The sequence below is a fragment of the Ictidomys tridecemlineatus genome, chromosome 1 (genome assembly GCF_052094955.1).
Source record: "Ictidomys tridecemlineatus isolate mIctTri1 chromosome 1, mIctTri1.hap1, whole genome shotgun sequence".
Taxonomy (NCBI): domain Eukaryota; kingdom Metazoa; phylum Chordata; class Mammalia; order Rodentia; family Sciuridae; genus Ictidomys; species Ictidomys tridecemlineatus.
In genome coordinates this window covers 35,253,739-35,269,631 of record NC_135477.1, presented here as the reverse complement: position 1 = coordinate 35,269,631, position 15,893 = coordinate 35,253,739, and the positions used below count along the sequence as shown (strand labels likewise).

Genomic DNA, 15,893 nt, shown 5'->3' with positions numbered 1-15,893 from the left:
CTTTCCTGGTTTTATCTTATAGTAGAAGTGGTAATCTTGAAGATTGCCTGCTCTATTTTTACATATTTTATGCATATAATCATGATGTACTAGTAGATTGTGATCCACTGAAAATATCTGTTTATTTAATCATTATATTACCTTACACTTAAAACAACCCTTGATTATGACCCTTTCATCTAAATACACCTAATTAGCAAGCACTAAAAAATCTCTAATTTTTAAAAATCCTGCTTTAAATACGGGCTAAAATAAAGTTTCTCTGGTTTTTAAAATCAGTCTCTTATCTCTGTCACTAGTACTGCACTTTTCCTTGACATATACCCGTGCATGTGGATGTTCACAAACATTTATATGTGCACACAGATATACACACACATACACTAACATACACACACACATACACACAATCACAAAATTACATTTGGAGAAGTCTGAATATTTCTCCAGGGACACATTTAAGTTTAAACAGAATTTTGTCCTGAACATTTGATTAGGCTTAACCACAAATAGCCAATGAAAAATAAAATTCATCCTTTTCTATGGCTAAAACACTGGAGAGGACCAGCTGAACTCCAGCTGAGGCTTGGTCTCCAACAGGGAACTGTTGGAAGGTGGTTTCTTTGATGGGTGTTGGGGATCTTGAGAGGGATTACTGCTTTTTTTAAGGGACCTGAAAGACTGGATTAATTCCTGAGAGAATAGGTTGTTATGAAAGAAAAATATGGCCCCTTCCCAATAGCCTCTCTCCCCAGATGATGCTACTGGTCATGAGGCTCTCTCTCACCAGAGCCGCATGCTGATACTATGCTCTAGGGCCTACAGAATTGTGAGGTAAGCAAACTTCTTTCCTCTTTATATTACCCAGTATATGATGGTCCATTGTAGCAACATAAAATGGACTAAGACATCCTCTCAGCTCCATTTTGTGAATTTTCTTGAACTTTCCTCTCGTTTCTTTCTCCTCATCCTATTCCAATATCAAACTGGCCCTGAAAGTTCTTGGCCCATGGAATGAGACCGTTTGCTTATCTCTTTCAAAGTTTCAGTGCTTCACAGAACCATTTGGTTGTTTATCCTCCAGCCTTTCTATGTCTAGCCCCTTATCAACCCCCAAATCCGTTTTCCCAGCTCCACTGCATTAGAGCCTGTATCTGCTCATCTCTTTGAAGAAAAAAGAAAGGAAGATCAAAGAGAGAAGCACTAGTACTACCAAAGGATAATATTTTGTCAAATCTTTTATCTCCAAGGAACCCACCTGTATGCACTCCAGATGAGGGCTACTCCCTAGGAAGTCTTCAAATTATGCCACATTTATGGGTTCCTAGTTATCATTGTGGAAAATTAAATCTGGGACAAGATTTGCCATAGGCATTTTATTTCCATTATTTTTCTGGGCCTAATTTTCCCTGAGAAAGCAAGTAAGAAAGAAAAGTTGCTAATGTTCAGCTAATATGTCTATTTAATAGGCAGTGAAATGGAGTAATGTCATTTCCCATGAGTCAAAAATATTCATTAAAACTGTTGATTTATAACTGTTCTACAGCAATATTAGTTAGAATATTTGGCCAACAAAGCAACTGTGTTTGAAAAATGATGTTATAGTGCTAGTAGTAAAGCTATCAGTTTTCAGACATAGACAAAGGATACAAATTTAATCTTGAAACTAAGGATTTGGGTCATATTACAAAGCAATATTATCTATATGCATGGACAAAATGGAAAATAACTTAAGTTACCAAAAGAGTATACTTCTGATTATAAAAACTACCAAGATGGGCCTACCATGGGGCCACCATTTCAAGCACTTGAAACTATCTTACCAGAATTTAGAAATATTATATATTATCTGTTACAATGAGAATAGGTCTAGGATGCACAGCATGTTAATTCAGATTTAGTCATTAATATTTTAGATTAAATTCATTTATCAGAACTTTTCCTAAATAGAGAACTTTGTATGACTCAAGTCTACTGATTTATATCAAGGAGATCACAAAGCACTGCAAGGGAGCACCATCCTGGCTAGAGCCCTACAGAAGGACACAAGGGGGCAAACACAACAAATCAAAGCAAAACAAGTAAGGATGTGCTTTTCTATTCCTCCAACTAACTGCAGCTAAAAATGGTTGGCCTTATGTATATGTACATAAGAAGAACATAAGAGAACATAAGAACATAAGCGTGTTCTGAAAACGTGAAGTGAAGAAGTGAAGAAGGGAAATGGGCTAGGCACCTGTGGAAGAACAAAGTTCTGAGTTTCCTGGGTGTCAGGATTCCTTGGTTCCTGGTGTTCCTTTGAGGTTGCACATTGCACATTACTATTTGCACTTTAAGATGGACTCACCACCACCTGCAGTTGTGACTGACTGGCTTTGGGAGAGATGCCTTCATTAATCAGCTTGGGTAAGTATTCTGAGTGCTCTCAGACCTTGTCTGTGGATGTCCCTATCTCTTGTTCTTATGGGTGGGAGTGGGGGGAATGGAGTAGGGGGATTTTGAAGGTTACTTATCCTCTGAATTCTACAAAGCCTGGACAGGTGCTGAGAGCTTCGCATTTGTTTTCCTTATCATAGAACCCTGAAATGCTCAAGTTTGTGTGCCTTAGACCAATTGCACAAAGCTGAGCCAGCTGTCAGGATGATGCTGGTGCTGGCCACTGTGGGGTCACACTTCCTTATCAGGCTGGAGGGATGAGATAAGGCTGGCAGAGCATTCAGGTGGCAAAGGATCGGTTGAAAGGAACATCCATAGCAAAGCATCCTAAGCAGCACTGGGTGAGCTTCCTGACAGAGTCTGTGGGGTGATTCACAGCTTCCCTTCCCAAATCTTTCCCAGAATTTACCCCTACAAATCACCTCAGTGTCCTAGGCAGAGTGAGAAAAGGTGAACTCTTGGGCAGAGTCCCATATAACCGGGATAGCTGTATACTCACTCACTGGGTTCCCTGTTCCTGGAGGAACAAGTACCAACCAAAGGGGTCTCTCCAGGCATTAAGCTCTATTGCTGGAAAAGCAGAGTGTCAGGGGTAAAGCAAAGCACTTCTTAACTATTTCTGTGTGTTCATTCTCATAGTTTTGACCCCCATAAAAACACTCTCCTACATGGGTGGTGGTCAAAATCAGAGGCTGTATGTACAGATTACAGTACAAGACTTCTATTCTATCATTTTACTGGTGTCATCATCCCCATCTATTTTTTTTTTAATTTGTGTACTTATGTTACCACTGTTGACCGGTGACAAGTCCTTGCTTCCCCAATGTTGAAGAATAACACCAGAGAAGCACGCCGAGGCAAAGTCAGAGTAGAAATTAGAAGTTTATTAAAGGACAGCAGAAAAGAATTCTCCCAGAGGAAGAAGGGGACCCAAGAGGTGGAATCCATTGAAAGGCGAATGTGCTCCCCTTTTTATAGTTTTGGTGATAGAATGTAAGGGGGAAGGGTTGGGACACAGGTGGGCCAAACAAGTAACCTGGGCAGGAAAGACTTTATTATCACTTCTTTGGGATGGGCTATCTCCAAATCTGTTGGGGGCTGTTTCCTGGGTTCCATTAATATTTCTTTAGGGTGGACTTTGGCCTAGGGCTTTTCAGGGACTTCATTAACATTCCATGAGTTGTCCTGCATTTCCCGGAATCATTGTAAGCATGGCTTCCATTTTAGATTTCATTCGATATTAGACCCGATTTACCTAACTACACTGACTACCTAATTTTAAATCTGGCTTCATTCCCCCCTCTAATTTGGGGAACTCCTTACTGTTGTAAGGAATGGGGGTGAAGACTGTTCTGGCTTCTTTAGGCTGAAGAGGGACAATGTGGGGCAAGCAGTTTGGAGTCCCCTTTTAAAAATCGGGTCTATCCAGTGGTCCATGATAGAAGTCCGATTGAGAAGTAATAGGCTGGAGGGCCATTTGAGCGATGGGCAGTCTATAAGAGAAACAAGAATTCATTAGTATTGGAACCATATTGATGCAGCAATAAATACCACAGCACAGGAATATGCCAATGAGTGTGATACCAAAGACAGAGACTAACAATGTTTTTCACCAGGAAGTACCGGAGAACCAGGAGCTATGATATTGTTCCCATGACAAAGTTGGTGAGGACATGGCTTTTATCTGAGTATGTAAATCTTTAAGGATATTTGTCACATTGCCAGAATTGTCAGGGATGTAAACACAACATTCAATTTTAATAAACAGCACAAGTACCACCTTGGGCTGCAGTGAGGACATCTAAAGCCATCCAATTTTGTAAGATGGCCTTCCTCATAAGTGTTATTTCAATATTAAGGAGAGAGATACTTTCCTCAACATCATGGAGGGCAGTTTGAGTATAATTGTTTAAAGTCTCCACCTGCCACATTACGACTTCTAAACCAATTTGTGGGATAAACAAAGAAGCTAGATGATCATAACAAGGAAACACAGATCATCCCCATCTGTGTTTGAGATTGGGGAGGTTTGCTGGCTGTGTTATATTTGGGGTCCATCTCCCCTGCATCCAGGGGTACCCAATAGTACATCTTCCTATCCAGCCTGGGAGAAGCCAGGGCCATAGGTTAGTTCCACATATCCATTGAGTCCCATTGGGTGCTGGCCAAATAGTTTTAGGTCTAGAAACCCGATTTGTTCCAAACCAATCATTGGCTTGAAAAACTATAATTTGTTGACATTGTGACTCTGAGGTCCATCCTAATTCTCGAGTAGCATTAGGCCACGTGTCATAGGTATGGTTTCGTTGTTCCCAACAGAGTGGGGCTTTTTGGTTTAAATGCCCAATAGTGGGAGTGAGCCATAAATCTCCATCCCAAATCTGATAATAACCATCTTTATACCTGTGACATATTGATGGTGCAGGTAGCCGAAGGAGAGAATTAGATGGGCCTATATGGGATTTAACAGTAGTTGATATCTGAAGGTTGGTCTGGTTTAAAGTGAAAATATTTCCATGATCAGATTGTGATAAAGTTTCATTTATAGGCCATAAATTAACATTTGCACAAGAGGCATTTTGTAAATAGGGTCTTTCTTTCTTTTGTTGTAACATTAAGGGTTGTAAATTTATCCAGTCCTTTCTTTGTAAGGGGAATACCCATCAAGGTAGTACAGAAGTGCTAGAAAGGGGTAATAATCCACATATCCAGCAATTATCTTTCTGTAACCTAGTGGCATATTGTTGAGCCCACATTAGAAAAGAGTTAGCCTCAGTTGGTCTGTTTATGGTAACAAAGAGAAAGAGAAGGAAAAGAACATATCACCATTTTCTCTGCGGAAGAGATATTTTAGGTCCTCTACTGGAGTGCAGGAGTACCACTCTTCAGTTTCTTGGGAAGAAGAAGTTTCCTTGGGTATCAGCTCAGGATGGCAGGCTTTAATCAGAGAGTGGTGGATCCAATTCTCCTGTCCTAGCACCTTTACTGCAGAAGGGGTGGATAAGATTACAGAAAAAGGTTCTTTCCAAATAGGGTCTAGGTTTGGAGAGTTTGAAGGTCTAGTCTTAATCATAACTACATCTCCAGGCTCATATAGAGGTGGAGAAGTAATTGGCTCAGATATAGGATATTTGCAAATTTCAGCTTGAAATTTGGCCAACTTTGTGATATGAGTTACTAGATCTGCAGTTTCTTGGTCTTTAAGAATATCATTTCTTAGGAATGGTCTCCCATAAAAGAGCTCAAATGGGCTGAGCCCTAATGTTTTTGGGGTGTTCCTGATTCTGAGCAGTGCTAAAGGAAGCACCTTAGGCCATGGGTAGTGGGTTTCTTGAGTGAGTTTTCTTAGGTGTCTTTTTAAAATATCATTAGTTTTTTCTACCTTTCCTGAGGATTGAGGTTTCCAAGTGCAATGGAGATGATATTTGATGTCTAAGGCTTTTGATATCCCCTGAGTGACAGCTGCCTTAAAGCTGCTCCATTGTCACTCTGCAGTCTTCGAGGCAACCCAAATCATGGGATTATTTCCTGTAATAATGCCTTGACTACCTCTCCTGCTTGTTCAGTTCGGGAGGGGTAGGCTTCAGTCCATCCAGTAAAAGTATCTATCATAACTAATAAATATTGAAATCCATTACTCTTAGGCATATGGGTAAAATCAAGTTGCCACTCTTCCCCAGGGAACTGTCCTGTTCTTTGTAATCCTGGGGGCTTTTGGGTAGAATTAAGTGGATTATTTCTTTGGCATGTGTCACAGGCTTTGACTATTTGGTGGACAGTCTTTGAAAGATTCTTTCCCTCAAATATCTCTCAGGTTAATTTGAGAGTATTTTCTTCTCCTGGGTGGAAAGATTGATGTAAGGTATGTAAAATCTTCCACTGGGAATTATCAGGTAAATAAAGTTTGTCATCTTCCATTTGAATCCACCCAGAGGGTAAAAGAATACCTCCCTTAGATAGTGCATTGTTAGTTTCCTCCTGGGTGTATTGAGGTCTTATCTCTGGGAATTGCCTGTGCTCTAGATGAGTAATTAGGTTTGCTCTTAGTCTGTTCTGCTGGGGAAGGAGCAAGGTGTAGTTCATCCCCAAATTCCTCAGCTGCTCTTAGAGTTGCTTCCTTCTCATTGAAAGTCAAGGTCTGGTTGAGTAATAGCATAATATCTTTCCAGGGGAGGTCAAATACCTGGCATAAGTTTCGAAATACCTCAATATATTTATCTGGGTCCTCCGAAAATCTCCCCAAGTCAGTTTTTATCTGCCTTAAGTCTTGAAGGGAGAAGGGGGTGTGTACTTTGGTTGGCCCAAATTCTCCTCCTGGCATCTCATGGAGAGGTAATATATTTGGTTTGCCTGTTGGGGCAGACGCAGGAGGGCCAGGATATGGGGGACAGGAAGGCTGTTGTTGTGCCCCAACAGCAGATGGAGATTTTGTGGGTTCTCCTGATTCTTTTTCCTCAGTGGGTGAGTCCCCAAGACTTTCTCTCTTCATGGTAGATATCATGGCTAAGTCTACTTTACACAGTTGGCATAATTTAGGATTTTCTCTTAGAGCAAAGAAAACCTGAACATACGGCACCTCACACCATTTCCCTTCCTTTTTGCAAAATTTATCAAGCTGTAAAATTGTATTAAAATTGATCTTCCCTCTGGTGGCCAGGCAGGTTTCTCCATCAGGGAGTTTGTATTGAGGCCAGGCCTGGCTGCAGAAGAAAATGAGTCACTGTTTCTTGAGTGTCTGAGGGTCAAATTTATCCCAATTTTTCAATACGCAGGTAAGTGGTGTACCTGGCATATTGGAGAGTGAGGCTCCCATCTGATTGGGGAGAGAAAAAAACAGAACTCAGGCGCCCGCGCCAGAGAAAACTGTTGATCTCCCTAATACTTGAGCCTCCTAAACGGTCCAGAAAACCCGTCTCTCACCTTGCTTTGCCAAGGGGTTTCTAGTCCCCTTTAGCAAAGTTCTAGGGTCTTAGTTTGCCTATGCCAGAGACTCTGGGAGGATTCAGACTTAAGGGCATTACTGCTTATCCTCCTTGCCACTAAAAATCCACAGCAAAAGAAAATCGTGCACTCTTTTGTCGCCTTTGCTCTGTAGACTAAAGGAACCGCCTAAGGGTGAGGGAAATCTGGTTGTAAGGTAGTGCTTTCTATCAGAGAGATTACGGGAGGAATGGATTCTAAAAATGCCTCTCTAGCAGCTTAAAGAGAACACAGCACATTTTAAACATTGGGGCGGTAAGACAGACTAATGAAAGTTACCTATGCACCTTAGAGAACCTGGGCAGATTTTACTAATTATCCCATGCCTTTCTCTCAGTCCTACAACCTGAATTGCTAACATTTCTGACCTGCGAAGGAAGGGGAGCATCCAGGAGGAATGGATGCGAGGTTGGGAGTGTTGCGTAGCCCACAAGGAGGCAAATGTGATTGGGGCTTTCCCTCAGTGCCATTCATCTACCAATCACCCTAGATACCCCTGAGGGCTGTCGGGAGGGGGCACAAGAGAAGGGAACCTTAGAAATCGTCTGAGGGTAGCCCAGACCGGAATTCCGCGGTTGTTCCAAACTCCTTCCTCCACCTCCATGCATCTGAGGCAGATCAGGATTCGGGACACTGTGTACTCACACCAATTGCTCTCCGGGCCCAGACAGAAAAGTTGGAAGTGGCTTTGGCAGAACCCAACATGCCTGCTCTGTATTGAACAGGTGATTGAGAGCTGCCTAGGCCGGGAAACATCTCACCCAAGTCTTGAAGAGTGGCGGCTGCACTAACTGCGTTTAAGTAGCCGTTGGGTGCCCACCTTACCTCCAGAAAGAAAGAGAGAGAAAGATGCACCTCAAACAGACATGGGGTGCGTGGAGACAGCTTACCTCGCTGTAGAAGAATATCTGGGGGAACCTCCAATATGTTACCGCTGTTGACCAGTGACGAGTCCTTGCTTCTCCAATGTTGAAGAATAACACCAGAGAAGCATGCCAAGACAAAGTCAGAGTAGAAATTAGAAGTTTATTAAAGGGCAGCAGAAAAGAATTCTCCCAGATACTCTTGTACATTGCTGGTGGGACTGCAAATTGGTGCGGCCAATTTGGAAAGCAGTTTGGAGATTCCTGGGAAAGCTGTGAATGGAACCACCATTTGACCCTGCTATTGCCCTTCTTGGACTATTCCCTGAAGACCTTAAAAGAGCATGCTACAGGGATGCTGCCATATCGATGTTCATAGCAGCACAATTCACAATAGCTAGACTGTGGAACCAACCCAGATGCCCTTCAATAGATGAATGGATAAAAAAAATGTGGCATCTATACACAATGGAGTACTATGCAGCAATAAAAAATGACAAAATCATAGAATTTGCAGGGAAATGGATGGCACTAGTGCAGATTATACTTAGTGAAGCTAGTCAATCCCTAAAAAACAAATACCAAATGTCTTCTTTGATATAATGAGAGCAACTATGAACAGAGCAAGGAGGAAGAGTGCCAAGGCCAATGTCTCGGCTTGGCACCAGAATCACGAGGCACTCACACTTTGTGGGTTCAAACAGCAATTCTTTATTCCCGCTCTCACACCGCCTCCACACAGGTCCAGGGGCAAACGTGTTCTGCCGTCTCCCGCACAAACCACCTAATCCACGAGGCTCTCTCCAAATCCCATTTTAATCTCACGAGAACTCAACGGGAACAAGCAGCAGGAACACCCTAATCCCAGCAATAATCTTCAACTTCCAACTTCCCTAAAACCCATTATCTTAAACTGGCAACGCCTTAAACTCAAGGAGCCGGTTACTTCCTCAAACCTGATCAGCTCTAAACCCGATCTGCCTAGGTCCTTGAGCAAGGTCACCTCATTAAAGCATGCATGCAATGTCCCATCAAATGTCCTCTAAGCAGCATGGGGTACGCTTGGCAAGGAAATTTCAATGCGTCATTCCTACTTGGTAATGGCCCTCAGCAGAAGAGCAGGAAGAAAAGACTAACATTTAACAGAATCATGAGATGGGAGGGAAAGGGAGAGAAAATGGAAATTGCATGGAAATGAAGGGAGACCCTCATTGCTATACAAAATTACATATAAGAGGTTGTGAGGGGAATGGGAAAATAAACAAGGAGAGTAATGAATTACAGTAAATGGGGTAGAGAGAGAAGATGGGAGGGGAGGGGAGGGGGGATAGTAGGGGATAGGAAAGGTAGCAGAATACAACAATTGCTAATTGGGCATTATGTAAAATTGTGGATGTGTAACCGACGTGATTCTGCAATCTGCATTTGGGGTAAAATTGGGAGTTCATAACCCACTTCAATCTAATGTATGAAATATGATATGTCAAGAGCTTTGTAATGTTGTGAACAACCAATAAAAAAAAAAATTAAAAAAAAAAAAAAGAATTCTCCCAGAGGAAGAAGGGGACCCAAGAGGTGGAATCCATTGAAGGGCGAATGTGCTCCCCTTTTTATAGTTTTGGTGATAGAATGTAAGGGGGAAGGGTTGGGACACAGGTGGGCCAAACAAGTAATCTGGGCAGGAAGGACTTCATTATCACTTCTTTGGGATGGGCTATCTCCAAATCTGTTGGGGGCTGTTTCCTGGGTTCCATTAATATTTCTTTAGGGTGGACTTTGGCCTAGGGCTTTTCTGGGACTTCATTAACATTCCATGAGTTGTCCTGCATTTCCTGGAATCATTGTCAGCATGGCCTCCATTTTAGATTTCATTTGATATTAGACCCGATTTACCTAACTACACCGACTACCTAATTTTAAATCTGGCTTCACTTAGATCATTTGATTTTCCTGAAAAAAAATTGATATCTTAGGGCTGCCAATTTATTTTTTGTTATCTCTGTATTATATTTTCTCTTTTCCTTATTTCTTGTGGTTTGAATTTGATTAGATACACATTTCATTTATTTGAAGTAGTTTTAAATGTGTCTCTGTGTATAGCTTTTTTAGTAGTTGCTCTAGGTATTAATTCATATATACATAACTTACCAGAGTCTACTATTGTCAACGTTTTGTCAGTTTGAAATATAGAAATTATTTCCCCACTCTACATCTTTTTACTCTTTACAGTTGTAAAATAGTCTGAAAATTATTTCTTCTATGTATATTGAGAACAAAATCAGGAGAGAGCAGGACAATATATTCAAAGTACTGAAAGAAAAATAACCTGCAACAGAGACTATTTTACCCAACAAAATTTTCCTTTAGAAATAGAGAAATAAAGACTTTTCCAGACAATAATAAAGTTCCATATCGCTAGACTTGCCTTACAAACAAATACCAGAGGGAACCCTTTAAGCTGAAATGAAAGGCATATGAAAGTTTAAAGTATGTCAAAGAAGTTAAGAATATATCAAATTCAGAATACTCTAATACTATAATGATAATGTGCAAATAACTTATAGCTCTAGTACAAGGGTTAAAAGACAAAAATATTAAACATACATGTAGATACAATAATTTGTTAATAGCTATGCAACATATAAATGTTAATATGAGAAAAAAAACATAAAATATGATGGAGGGAGCAAATATGTGATGTAAGATAAGTTGTTATAATTTTCAATTAGATTATAATACTGCAAGGTGTATTATGTAAATATCATGGTAATTATAAAGCAATAACCCACAGTAGATGAGCAAAAATTAAAGAGAAGGAAATAAAGGATAGCACTATAGAAAATCATAAAAACCAAAGGAAGACAGTAGAAATAAAGGAAACAGCAAGGAAAAGTGAACAGAATGACAGTAATATGTCCTTATGTATGCATAGTAACATTAAATGTAAATGGATTAAATTCTTCAATCAAAAGAAAAAGAGTGGTTAAATGCATAAAAAACAAGATCTAATTATATGCTGCCTATAAGAAATGCACTTCACCCATTGGGAAACACATAGAATGAAAGGTAAGAAATGGAGAAAAGATATTCCAGTAAAATGGAACCCAAAGGTAGCTAGAATAGCTATATTGACACAAAATAGATTATAAGTAGAAAATTTCAGCAAGAGAAAAAGATCATCATAAAATGATAAAGGGGCCAATTAATTATGACAATAAAAATAAATATATATGCATCTGACATCAGGGCTCCTACTGTATAAAGCAAACATTACCAAATCTGAAAGAAGAAGGCAACAACACAATAATGACAGGAGAACGCAATATTTCTCTTTCAGTAGTAGATCATGCAGAGAAAGTCAATAAGGAAACATTGGTCTTTAACTGCACTTAAGACAAATTGGACTTAATAGACATATACAGAACATTCCATCTAACAAGAGTAGTATACATAATCTTTTAAGTGCAAATGAAACATTCTCTAGGACACATTATATATTGGTCCACAAAACAAAGCCTTGACAAATTTTAAAATATTGAAATCATATCAAGCATCTTCTTTGACAATGATGACATAAAACTAGGAATCAATAATAAGGGGGAAATGGAAAATGCAGGATATAAGGAAAAAAACAACATGAGCTAAAGAGGGAATTTTAAAGTAAATTTAATTTTTGTGGAGGCAAATAAAAATGGAAACAAAACTTATAGGATTCATGAAAAGCAGTATTAAGAGGGAAGTTTATGCAATAAAAGCCTACATGAGGAAATAAGAAAGATCATAAATAAGCATCTTAATATAGTATCTCAAGGAACTAGGGAATAAAGGAAAAAAATACTAAGCCTAATTTAATAGAAAGAATGAAACAATAAAATCAGAAATGAAATAGACTCTAGGAAAACAATAAAAAAATGAAACTAAGACACTGTTTTCAAAAGATAAATAAAGTTGATAAAATTTAGGTACACTAAGAAAAACAGAAAAGACTCAAATAGATAAATCAGAAATGAAGGATGGAACAATAGAATGACAACAAAAATGAATAGGCTCATGAGAGACTTCTGAGCACAAATATATGTCAATAAATTGAATAACTAAAGAAAAAAATGAATAAATTCCTAGACACACAAATTCTATCAACACTGAATTATGAAGAAATAGAAAATGAACAGAACACTAATGAGTAAGGGAGTCAATCTAATAAAAGAGGTGAAGGATCTCTATAACAAAAATTATAGATCACTGAAGAAAGAAATTGAGGAAGACCTTTGAAGATGGAAAAACCGCCAATGTTCTTGGATAGGCAGAATTAATACTGTCAAAATGGCCAAACTACCAAAATCACTATAAGGAGTCAATGCAATTCCCATCAAAATTCCAATGACATTCTTCACAGAACTAGAAAAGGCAGATATAAAATTCATTTGACAAAATAAGAGACCCAAATAGCCCAAGCAATTCTTACTAAGTGAGAAGAGTGAAGCAGAAATAGGCATTTCTCTCTCCTCCTCCTTCTTCTCTCTCTTTCTTTCTCTCTCTCTCTCTCTCTCTCTCTCTCTCTCTCTCTCTCTCTCTCACACACACACACACACACACACATAAAATAGATCATACATAATTTAAGTGGCCTTAAACTATTAAGGAAATTAAATTTATAAATAGAAAATGAAAAGAAATAGAAGATACACTGTAGAAAAGAAGAAATAAAACCATTCTACTTGTAGGTGGCCCAGATACTATGTAAAAAGTCACCAAGAACTTAAAAAAATTTAAACGCCCTTGCTAGCGGTCATGAGTAAGTTTGTCAATGTTGCAAGATACAAAAATTAGTTATATCATATTTCTGTCTACTAGCAATGAAAAATAAATCATTAACAATCACTCAAAAGTGAAATAATTCATTGTAAATGTAACAAAATATGGGTAGGACATGCATCCTGAAAACTACATAATGATGTTGAAAGAAATCAAAGAAAATCTAAACAAAGATGTATGATATTTATGAATTGAAAACCTTAACATATTAAACAAGTCGATTTTCTCCAAAATTTATCTATAGGTTTAATACAATTCATTTCAAAATCCCAGGATGCTTATTTTATAAATATAAATAAACTATTTTAAATTTATATGGTAAGGAAAATAAATTTGAATAATTTTAAAAAACTTTGAGAAGATTTAAAAGGAATGAAATCTACCTCATTTCAAAACTCATTATATACAGTCTTCAATATAGTGTTGTTTGGGTGGAGAATAGACATATGAACCAATTGAAGACAATAGAAAACCAAGAAATAGCCCCACACATGTATAGACTACTGACTTTTGACAGGAGTGCAAAAGCAATTAAAAGTAGGAAGGATAATCTTTTTAACAGATGGTCCAATAGCACCCAGATATGTATAAGCAAAAAAACTGAAGCTCAACCTATACATATCAACCCTATCACACACACAAAAAAAAAACTGAAAAAGCATCAGATATTTAAAAGTTAAATATAACTATAAAAGGAAACAGGAGAAAATTTGGAGGACGTAAAAGTTAATGACAAAGTCAGACGTGACACCAAAAGTACAATTTGTATAAAAAAATCCAATAAGTTAGACTTTATTAAAGCTGAAAACTTTTTCTTTCTTGAACTATGGAGTGGAAGAAAATATTTGTAAACCATATATCTAATAAAGGAATCATACCTATTGTATATAAAGAACTCTTAAATTTAACAGTAAAAAAAAAACAATTAAAAATGGGCTAAAGGCACAAAACAAATACATGAATGGTTAATAAGCACATGAAAAAAAGTGTTCAATGTCATCAACTGTTGGGGAATGGAAATTAATATCACAAAGAGATATTGTTACATACCTATTTAACAGGTAATATTTAAAAAATAACACCAAATTCAAATGACGCCGCAGTCTGGCCTCATCAAAATAACCAGGGGATGACAAGCAACTTGTGTACATTGATACAGCAGGAGTAGGAGCTGTTCATTGTAGGACAGGAGGGGTATATATACATTCCACACAGCTTATCTTAATTAACATAAACTAGATACAGCAGTCAACCAATAAGGAATCTCCACACTTAATGGCTCGCTGGTGTTACTTCACAAACCACTCCCTCTGGCAAAATGCCAGGCGCCATCTTGACTTGTTTACAGACCCTAATATTTCCCTCTTTTGTTTAATTTAAATAACAACCATAGTGGTTTTTGCACAAACACCAAAAATAATCTGCTACAAGCAGAAGGGGAGGATATAAAATGCCACAATACCAAGCCAATTGATGGCTCCATGCAAGAAGCCCTTGGAAAAATTATACCAGCAATGACACCGTTAGCAAAGATACAGAGTTCCAATTTGTTGTAGATTACAGTTTGTTGTCTCAGTCCAGGTAAAGCAGTGTCTCAATAGATTAACTCACAGTCCAGGTAAATCACAGTCCAGGTAAGTTCTGTAGGCAGCTAGCTTGATCCGAAGCCTTGTCCGGTTCTCAACAACACTGGAAATTCTTCCACCCTCATCCTCACCGGCACTGGGATGAAGGCAGGAACTCCAGCAATGCTGGCTAAAGAAAATCCTGTAGCACTCCACTAAGAAAACAACCTTCTGAACAATTTAGTACATTATCTCAAGGTTTTTTTACATTTGAAATAAGCCTTAATGGTGCTCATTTCATCAGCCTCCAGGTGTGGGAGAACCACTGTAGTTACTGGCCTTGGAAATGATCAAACTTCAGGGTCCCAGGCAGCCCCAGATGGCCCCGGGGAGAGTCCGGGGAGTGTTCTGGACTCAAACTGCCACTGGGCACAGGGAGCAAGAGCCTGCCAGACTGTGCTCTCGGAGTTGCGTCCGGCCGCTTGGAAAATCCTTGTTGCGCCATGACCAGCTGGCGCACGTGGCAGCCACCATGCCGATTCACCCACCCTCTGGTAACGAAAAGTATTCAGTAATAGCCTTTTGCTGCAACTTTTTTCCTGATAATCCTTCTTCTTTTGAACTTTCTTTTTCTAGAAAAGAAAAAGAGTTCCTGGGCTTTTATCAACACATGCCCTAATTACTCTTGGTTCCATTGGGGTGCCCTCTTCCTTTAGTAATTTACTTCTCACCCCTTCCATATTTTTGTCACAAAGACAATACAACATTTCAAGACAAAACAAGACACAAACATACTGTATCAATCTTCTCCATTTTCTCAAAATGGCCATTTTTCCTCTCGCCCCATCTAGGGACGAGCAGATTTGCTCCCGTCCTATCTATGAACGGGCAGCTTATTTATTTTTTTTTTGTCACTTACCCCTGAGTGTCCCAGGGCACCCTGTTTGGGCCATCATCTGCCGAAATCCGGCTGTAGCAAAATAACAAGGGGTGGGGGGTGGGGGGTGGGGTGATGAGCAACTTGTGTAGATTGATACAGCAGGAGTGGGAGCTGTTCATTGTAGGACAGGAGGGGTATATATACATTCCACACAGCTTATCTTAATTAACATAAACTAGATACAGCAGTCAACCAATAAGGAATCTCCACACTTAATGGCTCCATGGCGTTACTTCACAAACCACTCCCTCTGGCAAAATGCCAGGTGCCATCTTGACTTGTTTACTGACCCTA

General features: G+C 39.1%; 1 protein-coding gene across 11 annotated transcripts in view; it reads right to left on the bottom strand.

The window, feature by feature from the left end:
• Positions 1-3,299: 3,299 nt before the first annotated feature.
• The window catches only part of LOC101968941 (uncharacterized), a 283,895-nt gene continuing 271,301 nt past the window's right edge, over positions 3,300-15,893 (bottom strand). For 10 of the 11 annotated variants that reach the window (XR_013434448.1, XR_013434452.1, XR_013434454.1 and 7 more), the window contains 2 exons: positions 5,263-15,291; positions 3,300-3,929 (listed from right to left, as the gene is read on the bottom strand). Coding sequence is in view for 4 of the 11 variants with exons in the window: in XM_078038332.1 (XP_077894458.1) it covers positions 15,010-15,291 (282 nt within the window). In the remaining 7 variants the exon portion in view is untranslated. The remainder of the gene's footprint in view (positions 3,930-5,262; positions 15,292-15,893) is intronic. The other variant, XM_078038336.1, reaches the window with a different exon arrangement.